This window comes from Carassius carassius, chromosome 42 (genome assembly GCF_963082965.1).
Source record: "Carassius carassius chromosome 42, fCarCar2.1, whole genome shotgun sequence".
Taxonomy (NCBI): Eukaryota; Metazoa; Chordata; class Actinopteri; order Cypriniformes; family Cyprinidae; genus Carassius; species Carassius carassius.
In genome coordinates, this window is record NC_081796.1 from 25,780,208 (window position 1) to 25,802,536 (window position 22,329).

The window sequence follows — 22,329 nt, forward strand, 5'->3', positions numbered from 1 at the left end:
AGACACACGCAATTGACTCTTTTCACACGCTTTCACGCCACACATCAATTTTCTCACGTACAGAAAAACCACGAAGCAAAGAGGACACGGAGACCAACAGACTAGACAGAGCAGGTTACTTATGATATAAAAAAATGGGTAAGTTATAGCTAGCTAATTATCAAACGCAGCTATGGTTAGCCATCGCTAACATTAGCACGTTTATAGAACAGCCTTCGATACATTTCTATGTTATAACTTCCCGAAAAAAAAATACACAAACATATAAAACAAACTTCTAGCGAAATACTAACAGCATCTAACTTACCAATCCAAAAGAAATGTTGCAAGTTCGGTGTCCGACCTCATTTCTTTCAGGTCCATCAGTTGGTTTACTCTGTTGTTTACTCTGGTTCAGCTCCTTTTCTTATCGGATTTGATTTGTGATTCAGAGCGCGGTTGTTTCCCTGTAGCGGGTGGTGGTCTCTTGCCAAGGGCTTAAGTCACATGAAGTAGTGGGCTGTACTTTCCACATGATTGACATCAGGTTAGATTACGCCAACAAGCCGTGCGAGTTATTCGTGTATTGCAGGTTGGCTGGTGGTTATGTTGCCCGCATACCGGCTCCCATGGCCGAAACTGGTATTACGACACCTGTCGGCCCGGGGCTAGTAATGCTACTGCTAATTAAGGTTGATATCTCTGCAGCACTATAACTTGAAATTTTTTTAATGACATCATCGCCCTTATTTCTCCTCATACTTTTGATGCGTGTAGGTCATTTTTTGAATATTTTTAGCTCAATTTTTGCACATGGCACCTTTAATGGTTAACTGCAGCTGTCGGGTAATCTGGTCTTTCATTTGAAAATTAATGTTTATATCATTGTTAATCTTTCCTGCATGAATATTTACATAAATTAGGTCACACTTTATTTTAAGGTCCAATTCTCATTATCAATTAACCATTAACTATGACTTTTGCCTCAATTAATTCCTAATTTGATGCTTATTAATAGTTTATAATGTAGTTGTTAAGTTTAGGGTATTGGGTAGGATTATGGATGTCATGCATTATATGTTCTTTAAAAGCACTAATAAACAGCCAATATGTTAATAACAGACATGCTAATAAGCAACTAGTTATTAGTGAGAATTTGATCCTATACTAAAGTGTTACCATAAATTATATTAATTATAATTTTCTCTGAAATTGAGAAACATTTTATATGATGCTGATAATATCTTCATTATGAGGCATGAACTTAACAAATCAATGAGGGATTTATTAAACTGATGAAGCAGAACATGTTTATGATGTTGATGATGCAGTTTAGAAAGATTGAGGATAAATCATAAATGAAGAAACTCATAAATATAGTGAAGGATGGAAAAATATCCACTAAAGATCGAAAGTGGATGGATTTCTTCATGAAGGACTGAAAATATCAGGAGACAAAAATAACTTCAGAAAAATCATAATCAAAAACAAATGATGAAGCTCAACAAAACCGATGTTTATTGTAAGATGATATTAATATGTTTTTTCCCTGTTGAGTGAGTGATAGTGTTTGAGCAGCTGCAGCATCAGTTCAGTCACTGTGACTCTGACTGACACAGGTTTTTGTACCACGCTTTATCACTGTGTGAACACATTACCACTGTGGTAACTCTGACAGTAATAATGTCCAGCATCTTCAGTCTGGACTCCACTGATGGTCAGAGTGAAATCAGTTCCACCTTCTGTTCCATTCCCACTGAATCGATTGAAACTCTCATCATAGAGATCATTTACCAAATAAATGATGAGTTTAGGAGCTTCTCCAGGTTTCTGCTGATACCAAGCTAAACCCCAGCTATCTATTCCAGGATCAGTTTTACACTCTATAGTGGCGTCTTGTCGTTCAGAAACAGTCACAGCTTCAGGCTGAGTCACAGTGATTCCTCTGGATGCTGCTGACAACAACATTATATGTGTTCAATCAAATCAAATCAACATTAAAGAGTCAAAAATGAGCATCTTTGACTTCTGTTACCTGGAATAAAAGCTGCCAGAATCCAGATGAAGCTGCTGAAGAGATTCATTGTGTTTGTTGGTTTTGTACCGTGGTAAACAGCAGTGTGTTATAAAGTGTTGAGTCTGAACGCTATAAACACTCGGAGCGCTGAAGCATGTGCTGATGCAAAGTGACTCTCTGTGGAAAAACCCTCCTGGAGGAAAACCGACATGAACATCCCCACATGCAGATGAAACCTGAGCCTCTAAACCTGTTTTAGTCTCATGATCCAGTGGTGTGTGTTTTCACTTCTTTAGAAATCTGGAAATCATGTCTTTTTCATTCTGTGTGAGTCTCTGGTTCAGACTGCAGGTTTCTCTTGATTCAGTGACAGAGCTGAAACATTCAGAGAAACAAGTGTGTCACTGTGAACTCAGTGTGAGGGCAAAGGTCATTTCAGAGGTCACAGGTCATCAAAACTTATAAAAATTGCTTTGAGAAAAATACAATCTTTTAGAAACCCAAATGAAGATGTGTAAAGAAAATGTATCAATACAGAGATTTTCATCACTTCAGTCCAATAATCCATGACTGCTGTTGAGTCTCATATCAGTGTGTGTGTGTGTGTGTGTGTGTGTGTGTTTGTGTGTGTGTGTGTGAGTGTGTGTGAGTGTGTGTGTGTGTGTGTGTGTGTGTGTGTGTGTTTGTGTGTGTGTGTGAGTGTGTGTGAGTGTGTTTGTGTGTGTGTGTGTGTGTGTGTGTGTGAGTGTGTGTGTGTGTGTGTGTGTTTGTGTGTGTGTGAGTGTGTTTGTGTGTGTGTGTGTGTGTGTTTGTGTGTGTGTGTGTGTGTGAGTGTGTGTGTGTGTGTGAGAGTGTGTGTGTGTGTGTGTGTTTGTGTGTGTGTGTGTGTGTGTGTGTGTGTGTGTGTGTGTGTGTGTGTGTGTGTGTGTGTGTGTGAGTGTCGTGGAGTTTGTGTTCATTTGAGTGTGAAGGAGGTTTTTGTACGACGCTTTCACTAGAATGAAACACTGTGGTGGACTTTTGGTGGAGGAACTAAACTGACGATCAGAAGTAAGTCTTTCTTAAATGATCTAATATAAATATATAATGTGTGTGTGTTTAAATAGAGGTTTAATGTTATTTGATAACATTTGGCAACAATATTATTCATTTCTTTAAATAGATTTTACTAAGAAGCTCTAATTAGATTTCACATCTTATTTATAGTCAAGTTTTATTTATTTATAAAAACGTAAAAAATTTATTTATTAAATCTGTGCATCCTCTATTTGCGTATCCTGTGCGCTTTTGTCATTGGCGGAGCAGTCGGTCAATCCCACCTTTCCAGTAAATACGACTTGTGATTGGACTGTACGTCAGCAGACAGCAAAGCATTGGCCAAGAGCAGAAGGCCCTCCCTCCAGGCTTTATTTTTATTTGCGAGGTTTCATTTTCGCTCAGTCTGAGTTTCAGAGTTTCAGAGCAGAGCTGCGTGACAACGCTGCCACAAATCACGTGAGACGCGAGCTCGCAACCGTGTGGGCGTATCTCCGCAAAGTGGGTGTTGTAAACTCAGCTCTGAAAAAATAGTCTGCAATAGGAGTGCAAATGTAATGCAATGTAATAAGTTTCGCCCTTTCGAACCTCAGTTTTCAGAGTTTGAAAACTTTTTTTCACACATTCGCACACCAGTTTTCAGATCACTATTTACAAGGTTTCAAACCTGGAAAACAATCTAATACAGTGGGAGAACAGTGACAAATTTGAATCTCTGAAAAATTATTTGCGCAACATCGTAAAAAAATGTTGCAGTTCTGAAGAAGGAAATCTCAAAAACAACATAATGTTTGCAGAGATATTTTTATTTTCTTTACATTTTGCAAGCTTGCAAATCTTATTTTTCGATCTTGCAAAACTTTTTTTTGTAAGATTTTGAGTTTTCGAACACTTAGTTTCAACCTTTCAGACCTGTATTTTCAGTTTTGAATCATGGCAGCATTTAAATCCCATAGATTTGACTCCTGACTCAGTTGTGAGCTCATGTGTAGTTCTGTGTTTGGTCTCTGTGTGTCAGTAGTGAGTGATAGTGTTTGAGCAGCTGCAGCATCAGTTCAGTCACTGTGACTCTGACTGACACAGGTTTTTGTACCACGCTTTATCACTGTGTGAACACCCAGCTACTACTGATGTAGTGTGCACTCTGACAGTAATAATGTCCAGCATCTTCAGTCTGGACTCCACTGATGGTCAGAGTGAAATCACTGTTAGATCCACTGCCACTGAATCTAGATGGAGTTCCTGACTTAAGGCGGTTAGCCCAGTAAATCAGGAGTTTAGGAGCTTCTCCAGGTTTCTGTAAGTACCAAAATAAATAATCATCCCCTGCACCATCCCTGTACACATCAGTGCTGGTTTTGCAGCTGATCTTCACTGTTTCTCCTGGTTGAGCTGCTGTTGAGGGACTCTGAGTGACGCTGATCTGTCCTCTACACTCTGAAACACACAACAAGAAGAAAATCAACTCAAAACTTTGACAATATACTTGAAGAAATGAATTGATATCAAACTTGTGCTGCACAAACCTTGAGCAAACGCTGTGAGAGTCCAGATGAAGATGATGATGAAGGTCATGTTGATGAAGATTGTTGTGTGTGTCAGTGATGAAGTGTTAAACTCACAGCACTATAAACACTCTCAGAGCACTGAAGCATCTGATCAATATGCAAATGAACTGATCCTGTATTTAAATGAGCTTCTAAATGAAGTTTGCTCATTCATTTCATCCTGTCAAGCATTGTATCTGTAGATCATGCTGTCTAATCCTATCTTTTTCTTTTTTACAATTATTTTGACTGGTTATCTTCTGTCGGTTTATTACAGGATTGGACTATGATTATGGATTTACTAATAACTTTAAACATTTTGATTATCCAATGTTTTTGTACATCAATTAAACATGTTTTTCAGCTCAGTTGGTTTGAGGGATCTTAAGAAACATCACTATAGACAGCAGTGATGCATACTGGGTTTTATGGTGCATTGTGGGAATGTTTTGAGCATGAGCGTGATGTCATCCCTGAGTAGTGCACTGACTAGTGAACTAAGGAGCTGATTGAGACACACTCTTACTGACTGACTCACATGTGAACATTTTCATGCTCAAATCATGGTTTATCAATAAGTGTGAACTTAAAAAAAGCATAAAATTTACAACCAACTTAAACCACATGAAAAAATCCCTGATGGTGTAAAATGTGTAAAGATTAAATATTTAAATAAATAGTGATAAATGTCTATTTAAAATAAATCAAAAATGTCAGTAGCATTACAATTTAGTCTCATGGACATATTTTTGTATTTTATGGCTGTTGATTTGATTGTAATGATGAAGGTTGACACGACTGAAAAGGACAAATTAAAGTCTCGATATTTAGGTGCATTCGACTTCACACAGCGCTGCGCAAACCGATCGCAATCTGTCTTGAAGCAGTGCATGCCGGTTAGAAATTTTGTCCAACTTGAGACGGCGTCGACGCCACATGACTGTCACGTGTGGCATCAAAGTACCGTGAGAATGTTTAAAGAGCAGTCGGCTGATTCAGCCACCGCGGTTTCTCCAGACTGACTGCAGGAGCGCTGATGCTGACACAGCTGCTTCACGATTGGCCAGATTCACCACATGACAATGATCATGTGTGTTCGGTGTTTATACAACATTTGCTATTCCAATAATGGCCACAAATCTGTGTTCTTAGAATGGTAAAAGCTTTTTAATGTAGTCGCCTGTTGTATTGAGTCACGTTTATCATACAACAAAGATAAAAGTATATATACCCCACTGTATTAGTATTTAAATAGTATTATTATGTTGAACTTTATTCTTGAAAATATGGCACTGTGTTAAGCAGTATAAAAAAAGTGTGTGGGCCGGATCTGGGCCGAAACTGCTTACTGTCTGGGCAATGACTTGCAGACAGCGTTTATTTTGCACGAAGTCACCTCATGAACTGATATTGGACAGGCTTCTGAGGCAGAGTAATCGTATACAGCATGATCTACAGCTAAATATAGAAAGTTTGGTGATGACTAAGTGGATATTTCGTTTAAAACGTACACTGAAAAAATAAAAAATAAAAATAGGGCCTGCTATTTTCACCTGCTGGAGAGAACACTCTTTGCTGCTTTGACTGCAGGGGCCCTGCTGTTCACCCTCGTTACTCAAAGTAAAGAGGGGCCTGCTGTTCTTTCCCTCCTTTTGAGGGGAGAATACCCCTCTGTTAGCCAGTAGGAATAGCTCAGTAACATTATCTTTTCTCTTTTGCAGGAATGGAACAAGGTTGGTTTTGGGGGGTTCTTCTTCAGGCAGTCATACCTCTCATTATGTTTGGGGGGTTAATGTTTAAGCTCTTGTATGTTCAGTTAATTTGGGAGCAAGAACCCCCATGAGGAACCATACCGCCAAAGATAAATTGTGTTTAATAAACTCAGGTAACTTGCCAAAGTGGTCCTTTCTGAAATCGAGCGCAGCGTTAGTTCAGTCAGGCCACGGAGGCATATGCTGTGTCCAGCTGATGCGGTCAGCTGTCAAATCGCTCCAATCACCACCTCTCTCCTATTAGACACGGGACATATATTTACGTGGCACCACTGCTCGGTAAGTATGCTCAACAGCTCGCAACCCTCCCTCCCTCCCCATTATAAGCATGAGCACATTACTGCACTGAGAGACACTCATCCTTATAACCAGAATACAGGATAGACACCCCAGTGCCACATCTACACGATTACCACTGTTTGCTTTTAAAGACATTATTAAGAGTCTTAATTGTCATGTATTTCCGCGCTGATGGTTCTGGGGGATTCATGTTTAAGCTCTTAATTAATTAATTAATTTGGGAGCAAGAACCCCCATAGGGAACCATACGGCCAAAGATAAATTGTGTTCAATAAACTCAAGTAACTTACCAAAGTGGTTCCTGCCTGAAATGCCCTATATGTCCATATGTTAATAATATCTATGTGATGATTTTTTTTTCGTGGTATATGTAGCAGCCATATATGTGAATTTATGCAATTTTATTAAAACAACATATAGACAAAATTTATATATGTATATATATAAAATACATGTCTATCTTGCTTATATAATATCTATATGTACAAGTTTTTATAATGGATATGCATGTAAATTGATATATACGTCCAAAATATTTTTTTTACATACTGTACATAAATATACATATGTGTATGGAAATTTTATAAATGCACTTGTATATATTACATTTGTGTAAGAAAGATCACAATCATTTCAACAGTAGTGTAATAAATCAGCAGAGACATTGTTTGATCTTTATGTGAAGCATTTGCTGAACCGACCTGAAAGAGAGTTTCAGATCCTCCTTTGAGCAGCTGCAGCATCAGTTCAGTCACTGTGACTCTGACTGACACAGGTTTTTGTACCACGCTTTATCACTGTGTGAATGTATCATCACCCACACAATCACCATCAGAATCTGTTCTGCAGTGAAAACTCTGACAGTAATAATGTCCATCATCTTCAGTCTGGACTCCACTGATGGTCAGAGTGAAATCACTGTTAGATCCACTGCCACTGAATCTAGATGGAGTTCCAGTGTAGAGGTCTTTTACTCGATAAATCAGGAGTTTAGGAGCTTCTCCAGGTTTCTGTAAGTACCAGAATAAATAAACCCCCCAACTATTACTGAGCACATCCTTGCTGGTTTTGCAGCTGATCTTCACTGTTTCTCCTGGTTGAGCTGCTGCTGTTGAGGGACTCTGAGTGACGCTGATCTGTCCTCTACACTCTGAAACACACAACAAGAAGAAAATCAACTCAAAACTTTGACAATATACTTGAAGAAATGAATTGATATCAAACTTGTGCTGCACAAACCTTGAGCAAACGCTGTGAGAGTCCAGATGAAGATGATGATGAAGGTCATGTTGATGAAGATTGTTGTGTGTGTCAGTGATGAAGTGTTAAACTCACAGCACTATAAACACTCTCAGAGCACTGAAGCATCTGATCAATATGCAAACACACTCACATCATTTACCTGAAGACAGCAGTATCTTTGCTCACAGATTTAGAAACAAACACTCATGATTTACTGCAGGTTATTTCATCATTTATTCTGGGTTGAGCTTCTTCCTCCAAACACTGTTTTAATGATCAGTTTCATTCAGACTTTGATTCTGAGAGCATTTAATATCTGTGTTACAGATTTAATATCATGCATGATCAGGGGCGTGCACAGACATTTTGAGGGGCAGGGGCTCAAGTGAAATAAAGGGCACTTCTCATAATTAGTTTTTTTTTTTTTTAAACAAAAAAGTATATATATATATATATATATATATATATATATATATGTATATATATATATATATATATATATATATATATATATATATATATATATATATATAAACGCAACTCTGACTTCCTTTTAAAAAATTATTTAAAAAGTTAATTAATTTTATCTTCCTCAAACTCACGCAATTGTTTCATTTTCAAAAGATGTCTACAAAATAATCAGTTCACAGAAACCATGGTCTCCTTAGTATTCACTAGGTTTATAGAGCAGCAAAGGAAACCATTCCACAATCTGCATGTTTTGAACACATTTTCTATGCTACTAGTTTCAATTATATATGAAGAGTTCAGATGCAAAAGCCTCTAAGTGCCATCTGAAATTTTCTTATGAGCTTTTTTTTTCAAGCTCGTATTTAAGTTCAGTAATTTAACTTAAATTACAATTAACAGGTAATTTCCATTGCCAGTAATGTGAAATAAGTGAACATAAACATACAAGCTTGATAAAAATGATCATTATTGAAGGAAATTTCAGATGGCACTCTTTCAGATTTTTCATCTGAACTCTTCATATTTAGAATAACCTAAATAACTGCATCAAACAGAGCGGCGTGTTTTACTAATCATTTGTTTATTTTTGCACAAGGCACTACATCGTTTTAATTATTTTGGTGTTATCAGAATACATAACACTTTAAAATTAAACTTACCAAAATAATTGAGTAAAAATTCAATAAAAGCCAATGTCATGTATTTGTGGTGGTATGGAATACTATTTTATAAAGGTTTCGAGGAAATAAAAAAAGTTAAATTACTTAAATAGTTAATTTATAAATATTGTTATTTTTAAAGTTTAATGTTAACTTATTTTTACTCAGTTTTATTTATTAATGTACCAGATGCAGTTACTCAGATTTACTACATGTTTTAGAGTATATCCTCCATCTGTTTGCATCTGTAGATTTCTTCTAAATTCACCAATTTAGATTTCTACATTTCAGGGGGAAAGACTCTTGATCTAAGTCAATAACTGGGGACGTTCTGTATGCAAATTAGGCGTCAACTAGTTAAAATGCGCACATTTGCATCTAATTGACAGGGAAATGCAGGTAAATAGGATAAACAAAATAACTAAAGCATATCACCACCAGTTGATATATGCTTATTTTATTAACTTATTTTATTACATGGCTTGGTTGAATTCCAATGTAGAATTGTGCGGAGTATAACAGACCGTTGCCATGAAAAACAGAGCGTTGCTATGGACTCACAGGATTCTAACCGTAGAGACGGAGCGGACTATTTTCTTTAGCGGAAGCAATACAATCGGGTTTAACAATCGGGGGAGAGGGAGAGGGAGCACTTCAAGACTCCTGACCTGATATTTTAGATACTATGTTTCAATAAATATATTTGTTTGACAGGGAAGCTGTGTGCAAACAGAAATATATATTATTTTTCAAAAATAAAAAAAGCATCCCAGAAAAAAGGGCACTTTCTCTCCAGGAATAAAAAAGGCAGGTGCTCAAGCCCCCTTTCATGTCTATGTGTGCACGTGCCTGTGCATGATAATGTATAACAGGTCAAAGGTCATCTGATACAAATCAGCATCTAAATCTTGCTGAAGATTTCATTATAAAGCCGGTGAATAGAATTAGTGTAAATGTGAGGAATGATTATGAAACAAATTATTTTAGTCTTCATGCAAGAACAAGTAATATTTTGAAGATGAACATTTTAAACTACTCTTTATAATAATTCATGTCTGCTGTTTAGTCTCATATCAGTGTGTGTTTCTGTGTGTGTGTGTGTGTTTCTGTGTGTGTTCTTGTTTTTGTGTCATATCAGGACACAACTCTGTATAATGACATGGGTATGACACAGGTATTACAAGGAGAGGGTGACTTATGAGGACATAACCCATGTCCCCATTTTTCAAAACGCTTATAAATCATACAGAATGAGTTTTTTTGAGAAAGTAAAAATGCACAAAGTTTCCTGTGAGGGTTAGGTGTAGGGTTGGAGTAGGGCCATAGAATATACAGTTTGTACAGTTTGTACAGTATAAAAACCATTACGCCTATGGGATGAACACACTTTACACAAAAACAAACATGTGTGTGTGTGTGTGTGTGTGTGTGTGTGTGTGTGTGTGTGTGTGTGTGTGTGAGTGTGTGTGTGTGTGTCTGTGTGTGAGTGTGTGTGTGTGTGTGTGTTCATGAGTGTGACGGAGGATTTTGTATGACGCTTTCACTAGAATGAAACACTGTGGTACACTTTTGGTGGAGGAACTAAACTGACGATCAGAAGTAAGTCTCTTTAATTCTGTTATAAAAATATATGATATTTTAATTTATTTTATTATATTTTTGGATTATTTCTGTAAATATTTGTCAGCAAGATAATTAATTAAAAAATGTTTTTATATTTTATATTGTGTTTACATGTATTTTCTATTTTACATTAAGAATTTAAATTATTATTGGTAATATTTGATTGTATTTTAATGTATGGACAGCAGTATTATAAGATATTTTCAGTTATTTCTTTATGTATCATTTTGTCAAAAATTATTTTTTTTAAATGTTAACAATTAAGGGTTTTTAAATACATGACAAGTTTGATAATACTGACAAAATAAATATAATTGCATAGATGTTATCATCAGACAACCAGAAATTTAGCTAATGAACATTTTTAAATAAATAAAGAAAACTATTACATTTGCCGATTATGATTGTAAGTGTCTTGACTTGACTGAAACTTATGGTGAAAAATTATAGTTGATCATAAATATCAAAATAGAAGAATATTCAAAAAATACATTTAATATTGAAATTATTATTTGCATTTATTTTATAACGTTTATGAAGAAATCACAAAATATTAATTCATTTTCATTTACAAAATGTTTTAAACAATGTATTTGATATAAAAATGTTATGTAACTTACTAATTCTGAAAAATATTTATATAACTTATTTAAATTTTATAATTCATACAGCTCTTAAATGTCATTTTTCATTACATAAATAATTTAACATCTTCTTTTTACTAAAATTTCAATGTGTTTAAATGAATTCACTGAAATCCTATAAAATATATTTATTTATTTATTGAGAAATAGAATTTAGCTATAATACTTGGTACATTTAAAAAATAAAGTTTTTTTTAAATGCATGAAACACAAGTTAATGTCAAATCTTCTTAATTTTTACACTGTTTGATTTCTGCTTCTGTGGTGTGTGTGTGTGTGTGTGTGTGTGTGTGTTGTGTGTGTGTGTGTGTGTGCGTGTGTGTGTGTGTGTGCGTGTGTGTGTGTGTGTGCGTGTGTGTGTGTGTGTGTGTGTGTGTGTGTGTGTGTGTGTGTGTGCGTGTGTGTGTGTGTGTGTGTGCGTGTGTGTGTGTGTGTGTGTTTCAGCTGGTCCCGCAGTGAAGCCCTCCGTGTCTCTGCTGCCTCCCTCTTCTCTGCAGATCTCTGGAGACTCAGCCGCACTGCTCTGTCTGCTCAGCTCTTACTCTCCACAGGGGGCGCAGGTGAGCTGGACGCTGGACGGGTCAGAGGTCACCGAGGGGGTTCAGACCAGCGCAGAGAGCGAGCGGGACGGACGCTACAGCCGCAGCAGCGTCCTGAGCCTCAGCAAAGCACGCTGGGAAGCAGTAAATGTGAACTGAAGCTCTTGGGGTTTGAACATGGTCTCTGGAGACGGAGCTGCTCTATTCTGAGATCATCAGAATCACTAAAGCTGTCAATGCAAATCTGACTTTCAGCTCAAACTCACAGTTTCTCTGTTTGATCGGTTAAACGCTCTGAACTGGAACAGTTTCACTTCTGCTCATCAGAAATGAGTTATGAGTAAGAAATTAATCATCAGCTTGACGCGAAGAAGCTATTTTAATGATTTATAGTTTAATGTGCAAAATGTGATGTACAAAACCAAAACAGAATATTGCACAATTATTGTTTTGATCTGATATCAGTTAAAGAGTCAGTTGTGAGTTCATGTGTAGTTCTGTGTTTGGTCTCTGTGTGTCAGTAGTGAGTGATAGTGTTTGAGCAGCTGCAGCATCAGTTCAGTCACTGTGACTCTGACTGACACAGGTTTTTGTACCACGCTTTATCACTGTGTGAACACAAGATCACCCACAAAACTATTACTAGAAACTCTGCTGCAGTAGTAACTCAGACAGTAATAATGTCCATCATCTTCAGTCTGGACTCCACTGATGGTCAGAGTGAAATCACTGTTAGATCCACTGCCACTGAATCTAGATGGAGTTCCTGACTGAATCTTTTTTACATGATAAATCAGGAGTTTTGGAGCTTCTCCAGGTTTCTGTAAGTACCAGGATAAACCTTCATCCCCATTATCCCATCTGCCCACATCCTTGCTTGTTTTGCAGCTGATCTTCACTGTTTCTCCTGGTTGAGCTGCTGTTGAGGGACTCTGAGAAGGTCATGTTGATGAAGATTGTTGTGTGTGTCAGTGATGAAGTGTTAAACTCACAGCACTATAAACACTCTCAGAGCACTGAAGCATCTGATCAATATGCAAACACACTCACATCATTTACCTGAAGACAGTCGCTCATTAACAGACACAAAATACAGTTGCTGAAATGAAAAAATAATTAATATTTTTTTCATGTGATATCTTCTAATAGCCAATCTGTTATGAATTGCATCAGATCATTCGCTTCTCAATACATTTTCAAGACCAACTTTATTATATCAATCAGATATTCTCATTTTAGATTTTGAGAATATTTTTGACTGTAGTTGGATAGAAATATGACAACATTTTATGCCAAATGCATGGATGTTTTAATTATTATTTATTTATTTGTTTGCAATTGGGGGGAATTCAAATTCACTCAATGGAACATGAAAGCACCTGCAGATTCATGATGAAACAAGAACATGTGGCCAAATGATGAACCTCACAGATATTTTAAGATGAATTCAGTAAGAAAGAGAGTTACAGATTAATTTAGATATTTATCACATGAAAAGCTCAACGAAGGTTTTATATTTCAATTTATATCCATGAAAAACGGCTTTGTTTAGTGAGTGATAGTGTTTTAGCAGCTGCAGCCTCAGTTCAGTCACTGTGACTTGACAGAGTTATAAACACATGCAGAGCACTGAAAGCATGTCACTCATGTAAAACAGACTCTTTATGCAAATGCTGCAGTAGTGAACAATTTTAAGTTGTTCTGTTTCAGTGAACAGGAAAATAAACTGAGATCACTGGAAACTTCACTCACAGATGTGTTATTATGTTTGCTATATAACTGATATAACTCACAACATCTGAACCAAGCAAAGAACCAGACTGATTCAATAATTCATGACACTATATTCAGAATATGAATATGTGCTTGTGTAGGACATTATAGTGATGTCTTGTGGATCCAATCAAGCTGTAACAACTAAAAGTACTTCATCACTTGTGATGTCATTTAACTAACTACTTCTAATGATTGTGTGCAGGGGCATTGCAGAAGATAGGCAATGTGATGTAGGAACTATTGTACACCAGGGTTACACCCCTATCTTTTTACAGTTTATTAACACTACACTGGGGCATTGGGACCCATTCATTGTGTGTGCAGGAGAAAGGTGCAGGTTGATGCTGCTGGCTTGTGTTTACACAAAATGTGTGGTCAAGACCATTGAAGAGCCACGCAGAAAAATCATCCATTTATTTACTTGTCAGTGTTCATGTGTGTCCACACTACAGAGTGTTAAAGAAACACAGAAGCAATGTTGAAGTGCATGCTGGGAGCCATGGGTGAGTTTTGTACTAGCATACATTTCAGCATGACGCTTTTCATTGATTGTCACCACAGTTGAGATTAGTGATGGGAGAAACAAAGCTTTTCAGAACTTAAAAGCAAATATTTTGCTAAATGAGACACTGTTTTGAAATAGAGTGTTCTGGTAATGTCTGCTGTTTTGAAATGTTGTAACTGCAATAATAAAATGCATAAAAATGCATTTCACAAACCAATTGCAAGTGTTTTATTAGAAGTGTTGTCTGTTAGGTGTGACTAAATATCATCTAATACTTTTAAATATGAAGTGTCTACTGTATATGACTGATTTCCAGCCACTGCTTTATATGAAATAACTGAACTCCACAAAAACATTACCAGCTTTACTAATTTCTAACCAGCTTTAATTTATTTCTGACAAACATTCTCACTAAAATAAACATTTAAATGGGTTTAGAAGTTGATGTTTTTAGTGAAAATAATGTAGTTTAGTTTGAAGTCACCATTATGGTGATTATTGTCACCCTTCGTTGTGCTCTTGACCCTTGTTTTATAATGTTAGTTTTCCTCTGGTTGTTAAACAGATCAGCTCTGAATATGACAAAAAAGCACAAGGTGTTTCTAGATTCATTTAGAGCATCATGTTAAATTAATAGAAGATAATCTAAACAGTCAGATATTAAACACTGGATCAGTTTAATGAGTCAGATTAGATGGTTATAATGATAAATACATAATATCTCTTGGTTTGTCTTGCCATAAATAATGTTCTCACTGCAGTTCAAGAAAAACTAAGGATGAAAAGTCAAAGGCCCACTACTAATTACTAATTACGAACTACTAAGCACTAATCACCATAATGGTGACTTCAAATGAAACATTTTCAATAAAACATCAATATGTTAACTTATGTAATAGCCAAATTAGAACTTTTGTAGACTGACAAAAAAAGTCAATCAGGTTAGTAATAAGGGAAGCTGGTAATGCTGTTTGTGAAGTCGTTAACCCTCTGGAGTCGACTAACGAGGATACGCGTTTTGTGGCATCTTCTCCTGATAACCCCGAAGAGAACTTAAATTACACTTTTAGTTTTGATCGTACAGATAAGAGCAATACATCAATTGTATCTGTAAATGGTCTACTTTTATTTGTATACACACATAATAACAACAAAACTTTGTCCATTTACAAAATAAAGAAAACAAACAGGGTGCACTGTCTGCAACTCAGTAAATGGTCAACAAAATGATGTGAGAGATATATCTATAGAAAGCTTGACATATCTTCATTTTTATATTCTGTGATAAAGTAATCCATATGAACACAACGCACTGAGCTCGCTATTGATATTACAATAGACAATGTGAAGCTTGTGCTGTGTAAACGCTCACATTACAGCAAACAAAGCCGTGAGACTGATCTTCAAGTCTTTTCAATTTTACTGTTCGCTTTGCACTGAGAGGACTAAGACATTTTCTTACAAAGCTTTGGATTACCTCAGAAAAAATAATAAAGCGGCTTGATCCAGCAGAGATCAAAAACATGAGTAAGTCTATTTTATTTTTATTAATCTACTTGTATTAGCTTTCACATAACTTGTACACATTTAACTAGTTAGACTTTTTTCAAACTATGTTTCCTGACTAAATGTATAATCAAGTGAAACATTATGAAGTTTCATTTACATCATCTAAATGTTTCATGATGGCAGGAAGTTTAGTTTTTTTCTTCTTTTTATGTTCTATGACATAGACAGCAAAACGATATGAATGTAATATGAGTTATAATGTTGATAGCTTAACCCTGCCGGCGTCCTCAACTCCACGTGTTTGCATGTGTCAATATTTACGAATAGATTAAATGAAACGGGACAAATGTAATCTTGGCAAACTATGGAAAGCTTATTAAGCATGTATTTGCTACATTTTTGTAAGCAGTACACATTAAAACATGAAGAATGAAAATGCAGTACACAACAGATTTGTCGTAATAACGAGCCATAAACACATTCACAGTTGTAAATCCTGGTTCAGGTAGGAAGGTAAGGGTCCACTGAACGACATCTCATAGAGCACGTTTAGTCCAACGAAGCTATAACTTTGTAATATGGATGATAAATCCTTTGTTTACATTTCAGCTCTTCAGCGACAGAACTGTTTGTGTCCGTTATGGAATAACTCACACTCAGAAACTATATCTTGGTAGTAAAAAACGGCATGGTTTTGTAGCATACAGTGTCACACAGCTTTTTCTTTAATTGTTTTATTTTTAAACATTTTTCATATATGTGTGAGTGAGTGGGTTTTATGTTGAATGTGACTGTATATGCATTATTACCATCTGTTGGAGTGCAAATCAGCTCAATATTACTGTGTAATCACTGCTATCAATGTGAATGCCATTTTTATATGAATAGAGTGTGATTTATTGACTTTATGGCTCATTTGTATTATTACCATCTCTATAACTAGCCATCAACACATCAGCTCGTATGTTCATTGTAATTCATTGCAAATGCTGCATTTCTAGCAATCTCAGGATGTTCTGTAATCGGCATACAAAGTTAAATCGTTTTTATTTTTCCTACTCAAATTATTCTCATTGTATTTTTCTAGTGCTCAAATGAATTACTTATATGAGTTTCTGTCTAGTGTTTTATAATTTAAAAATATGCAGTGGTATGTTTAATGAATAAAATAGTTTGTAGAATCCTTCAATACAGTTACAATATTTTTTACAATATACAATATTTGTACAATATAAATTACAATATTGTTTATATTTGGGGGGGGGGGGGGTACTAGACATAGTCTCAGGAAAATGGTTGCAGGAATCTCATTTTTCATGATGTCTCCTTCAGATTTGAAATATAAACTCATGAGACATTTGACTTTCAACCCATTTTCTAGATTGCTCCAGTACTGATTTCATGTATTTTTAGATCAAATCAAAAAATAAATTCAGCGTGGTAAAAAAAATAAAAATAAAGGCACTTCAGTGTCTATAACTTTTCATACTTTTGATTATTATAAACTCTGGTTGATAAAAAGTACAGCCCAAAGGGTTTTCTTTCCAAAGACACCAATATTAGGTGTGTAACACACTGAAGTAAGGAACTGTTACAATTTTAAGTTAGGTGCAGCTGTGAGTCTAATAATGGTGGGTGCTGGCTAACAGTTAATTTTTAATTTCCTGATAACGCCGAAAATAACTTAAATTGCACTTCCAGTTTTGATCGTACAGATAAGAGTAATACATCAATCGAATCTGTAAAGTGTTTACTATTTTTTGTATACACTCATGATAAAAACAAAACGCTATACTTTTGTAGAATAAGGAAAATAAACAGTGTGCGTTATCTGCCATCTCTGTCTCTGTCACCTCTCTTCACAGACACCTAAATGAAACAACCCGAATCTCAGCGAATACTTGCCTCAAATACAAGATAAATATATCTATAGAAAGCTTAAAATGTCTACTTTTGAATAAACAGATTCAAGTAAAAAACAAATAATAAATGTTTATGTAATTTGTATAAAAGTAAGGACTGGTCCAGTTTCTCCTGTATCGTCTCATTATAGATAATGTGTTCCCGCCTACCTCTTAGCACGCTGTTCATATGGAAATTAACTGAGGTGAGCCAGGTAATCACGTACACGGCCACGAGAAATGACATAAAACGTAAAGGATCATCATAGAAATTTACTTGTTTCCTGCGCGTTTGGATGATGGCACGCTACACAGGTGAAGAAGTGCTTCGGATGATCCTGGACAGCGACGAAGAGGCTGCTTTCTCCTCAGAGGAAGAACATGACTCCGATGACGAATGTTTGCATTTTGAAGATCGTCTGGACCCAGCTGAGGATATAATTCCTGACGAGTAAGCCTTTTATTATTACCTTCATGATTTAAAATGTTGCTCAGCTATAGCATATTTTATATCTACATTTGGACGTCTCCAAACAGGCTTGACTAAAATCAGAGCAAAGCACGTATTTAACTATATATTATGATATATGATGATGATATATAGCCTATATAATTATATAATACACATATAATGATATAAGGCCGATATATATATATCTTATATCTCTTACCAAAATTAACCATGCTTTTTTTTTGTAATCTATTTAATTTTATATATTTTTTTACATTGTGGATTGTATAGACTGTATTTTTCAAAATGCTGAAATTGTTTACCAACTTAGCTTGTTGGCGAATATCAGGGGGGTATTCCAGAAAGCAGGGTTAACTTACCGTGAACTAAAACCTGAACTCACGGTTGATTAACCCCAAACCTTGCTTACTCGAGGTATGTGGTTCCAAAAACTCGTCCGGGAGTAAGTTAATTCAACTCAGAGTATGTTCCTGGTTAAGACTCAAGACATTCTCAACAGAGCGACGATTTGACGAGTCACTATAGAAACGGACGCTAAGAAAAAGCGCGCCATGCTGTTTCTTTCTTCTTCTTTTGTTAATTAGTTGTTTACATGCTTAGAGCATATCGCCACCTAATTGATGGCTGTGCAATCATTTTTATTTTTTTCCATTTAATCTTTAATACTTGAGAATGTGAATTATATTGCTTGTTTTATGCTAATTATACATTAAGTCATATCAGATATGTATTTTGATTTAGAATTTATACATTATAGAAAAATGCCACTCCATGCAGTGAGATATAACATATAATAAATAAAATATATAAATATATATAAGTTAAACATTACCTTGTCATAGTGTTTTATAATTTATACATACCTCTTAATACATAATTTACAGATAACTCTTATATATGCCAATAAAATAAATAATCATATTAGAATAATATATTACCTTATTTATTACTTATATTAGCGCTTCCTAATTAACATATATATATATATATATATATATATATATATATATATATATATATAATAGGCTATATTACATATTCTAATATTATATAATGTTGTGCGGTATCTGTCACGCCCACTGAAGGCTCGCTGAAGTGAACTAATCCTGGAACATAACCTGCTCTGGAGCAGGTTATGTTCAGAGAGTGAGTTGCTATGACAACTAACATAACCTGAAAGTTACCTCCGTTTTTGGATCCGAAAGTTCAGGTTATCCATTTACTTACTCTTAAACATACCCGGGTATGTCACATAACCTGCTTTCTGGAATACCCCCCAGATGTGTTAAAAGTTTCAAAAGTGTTATACCCGGCTATTGGCGTTCGCGATCATCCGAGGTGTAAATGTATCATAAAGCTGCAAATGTCGCTGATAAGTGGGCCATCGGCAGACATACACGCGTGTCTATTCTTATCAGTGATGTAATGTTTTATCAGTTATGAATCCTCTGGTAATTGCTAACAACACTTTCAATTTTCTTTTAGGACTGTGGCTGCATCATCGGCAACGTGCATAACAAAGGGACCCGAGTGCTTGAGTTCGCTGGAAAATCATACCGAGTAAGTGCACAGTATTGTAGTTTTATTATGCCTATGCCTAAATAATATGGAAACATTATTTGTGGTTTGGATGACACAATAAGCAAATCTTCCTGTATGGATTATTAGAAATTGTACTTTTGTTATGCCTGTATCCCACATGAAAAACTAATATTGTAATTTAGCTATAGTGAATACTATAGTGTTTTTGAACCATGGTGTATTGTACTGTATTTATTATAGTATTTACAACACTATTTCTTAATATATGTCATCAGTTTTTAACAACAATTTTTTTTAACACTTCAAATACACCACTTTCATGTTTTACCTGCATCAAAAATGCTAATTTTTATTTTTATTCTTTATTTCAGATGTGCAAAAGAACCTGTGGCAAAGAGAGCTAAAGTAAATAAGCATCCCACTTGGTCATGGAAAACAGAGGATGATATTGATATGGCTCCACAGGCTCTGAGATTCCTGCCCACAAGGGAACCTGGACCACAACTAAGACCATGTGATGCACACACTCCCATGAGTCTATTCAAAAAGTTTTTTTCTGACACTGCTGTGACAACTCTGTGTCAAAACACCAATGCTCAGGCTGCCAGGGCATGTGCAAAGGGACATAAATATAAATGGACAGATGTCAGCATCAGTGAGCTGTACTGCTACTTTTGGTTACTCTTCTACATGGCAATGGTGAAGTTGAGTTTTATCACAGACTACTGGCGGCAGAACAATCTTTTCTCTGTTCCTTTTCCTGCCACAATCATGTCAAGGGACAGATACCGCACAATTTCATGGAATCTGCACATGAGTAACCCAGATGCAGACCAGGACAATGACAAAAAGAGGGGCACAGCTGAACATGACCGTCTTTTCAGAGTCAGGCCCCTCATGGACACAATCCGGCTTGCATGCAAGGCCATCTATCAACCAAGAAAAAATTTGGCAGTGGATGAAAGAATGGTGGCATGCAAAGCAAACAAAGGAATGACTCAGTACATGAAAGCCAAGCCAACCAAATGGGGCTTCAAGTTGTTTGTTCTTGCGGATTCTTCAAATGGATATACTGCAGATTTTGCTGTTTACACAGGAAAGAACCACTTTCCCACAGGCCATGGACTTTCATATGACGCTGTGAAATCTCTGTTGGACCGTACAGTTTTGGGCTCTGGGTACCATGTATACATGGATAATTTCTACACTAGTCCCAAGCTCCTAAGAGACTTGTTTGCTTTGAAGTTTGGTGCATGTGGGACTTACAGAGACAACAGGAAAGATTGCCCTCGGAATGCAGCTAACTCCCTCACCAAAAAATCTGTGAGGGGCTCCATCAGGTGGATTCGAGACAAAGATCTTGTGTTTGTGAAATGGATGGACACACGAGAGGTGTCTGTCTGCTCCACCATCCATGCTGCTTACACAGGAGACAATGTGCAGAGGAGGGCAAAAACACAAAATGGATGGAGGAAAAAGAGTTTTCCATGTCCTGCACCTGTGACTGCCTACAACCAGCACATGGGGGGTGTTGACCTGTCTGATCAGCTGTTACAATACTACAGTACACAGCACAAAACAATGAAGTGGTACAGAAAGCTATTTCTACACTTCTTGGACATTGCTGCCACCAATGCTTTTATTTTACACAAAGAGCTTTATGGCACCATGACTCACAAGGAGTTTATGGAAGAACTAATTGCAGAGCTCTGTGGTGTGTCACAGAAAATACCACCAAAGCAGACCAGTGCTGACCATGTGCCTATTCCAGGATCTGAGCAGCCCTCAGGTGCCACTGCTGGTCGCCGGACTTGTGTGCTTTGTAAAGTAAAGCATGAGACAGGACACTCCTTGGAAATGCCAGGCATGTGTTGTGCACTTGTGTGTCCTGTTGAAAAGGAACTGTTTCCTGGAGTGGCACAAAGACGTATAACTGTGCAATTCTGGGCACTTTATGATAAAGTGGTCCCTTTTTTTTATCTTGCACTCTTCCTGTTTACAATATATATATTTTTTATGTTGCACTTTTCCTTTTTTCCTTTTTTTTTGCAGTTTCACCTTGATTGTGCCTTCTGTGTTTATATTTTTACAATAATATTAATAATGTAGTTTATTTTGTGTAAACAGCATGTTTACTTTTTTTTTTTTTAGATGTGTAGATTACATTGCAAAAGAACCTTATGCAAAGCGAGCTAATGCAAATAAGAAGCCCACTCAGGAACCTGGAACACAGACCAAGCGAGACACACACTTCCATGAGTCTCTTAAAAAAATGTATGTTCTTCAGAGCACGTAAACAATACACAGATCGGAAATGCTATGTATGGGATGTTCATTTATGTATTTCAACATGACACAATAGCTAACAATATTCATCATGTTTTTGTATAGAAATGAACTTCTGCTCACCAAGCCTGCATATATTTGACCCAAACTACACCTGGCTGAAAGGCTTATTATGCAGCTCATTATGCTGGCCTAATCACACTAACATTCATTGTCAATCATGACTACTCACATATGCCATTTCGAAACAAAAAGTGTCTTAGAAAATGTAAATAAATTTATTGTTTTCTGTGAGTGAGTAAGCAAGATGATTTTCACATAATTTTGAAGCAAAACTTCTAGGCTACACGCTGCAGGCTTGACAGTCTTGTGAACAAATGTTCTGTATGTGTTTTATGACCTTATTTCAGTGACTTCAAAATTGTAGTTTTTCACTAACCATGCATAAATGTTTTTTTCTCAAAAACACAATCATGTACATACATGCTATTTACATATTATTGTAGCTCA

General features: G+C 36.1%; 1 protein-coding gene and 2 gene segments (V, D, J or C); 1 reads left to right on the top strand and 2 right to left on the bottom strand.

Annotated features, from left to right (window-relative positions):
- Positions 1-1,407: 1,407 nt before the first annotated feature.
- On the bottom strand, positions 1,408-2,180 carry LOC132123883 (immunoglobulin kappa variable 1-8-like). The segment is given in 3 exon segments: positions 1,408-1,417; positions 1,631-1,934; positions 2,015-2,180. Coding segments are annotated over 3 exon segments (363 nt in total).
- Positions 2,181-4,035: 1,855 nt separating this feature from the next.
- LOC132124380 (Ig kappa chain V region 2717-like) lies at positions 4,036-8,215 on the bottom strand. The segment is given in 3 exon segments: positions 4,036-4,357; positions 7,699-7,800; positions 7,890-8,215. Coding segments are annotated over 3 exon segments (375 nt in total).
- Positions 8,216-17,818: 9,603 nt separating this feature from the next.
- On the top strand, positions 17,819-21,364 carry LOC132124423 (piggyBac transposable element-derived protein 4-like). Its single transcript, XM_059535414.1, has 3 exons — positions 17,819-17,970; positions 19,905-21,071; positions 21,259-21,364. The coding sequence occupies exons 1-3, from the start codon at positions 17,819-17,821 to the stop codon at positions 21,362-21,364; spliced, it is 1,425 nt and encodes a 474-aa protein (XP_059391397.1).
- Positions 21,365-22,329: the final 965 nt, after the last annotated feature.

Excerpts from the sequence above, each read along its gene's own strand:
- LOC132124423 (XM_059535414.1), top strand. The coding sequence starts at position 17,819 with ATGGCACGCTACACAGGTGAAGAAGTGCTTCGGATGATCCTGGACAGC. Across the intron at positions 17,971-19,904 it reads GAGGATATAATTCCTGACGA|ATGTGCAAAAGAACCTGTGG; the intron begins GTAAGCCTTTTA and ends TCTTTATTTCAG. Across the intron at positions 21,072-21,258 it reads CACATGGGGGGTGTTGACCT|AAAATACCACCAAAGCAGAC; the intron begins GTCTGATCAGCT and ends GGTGTGTCACAG.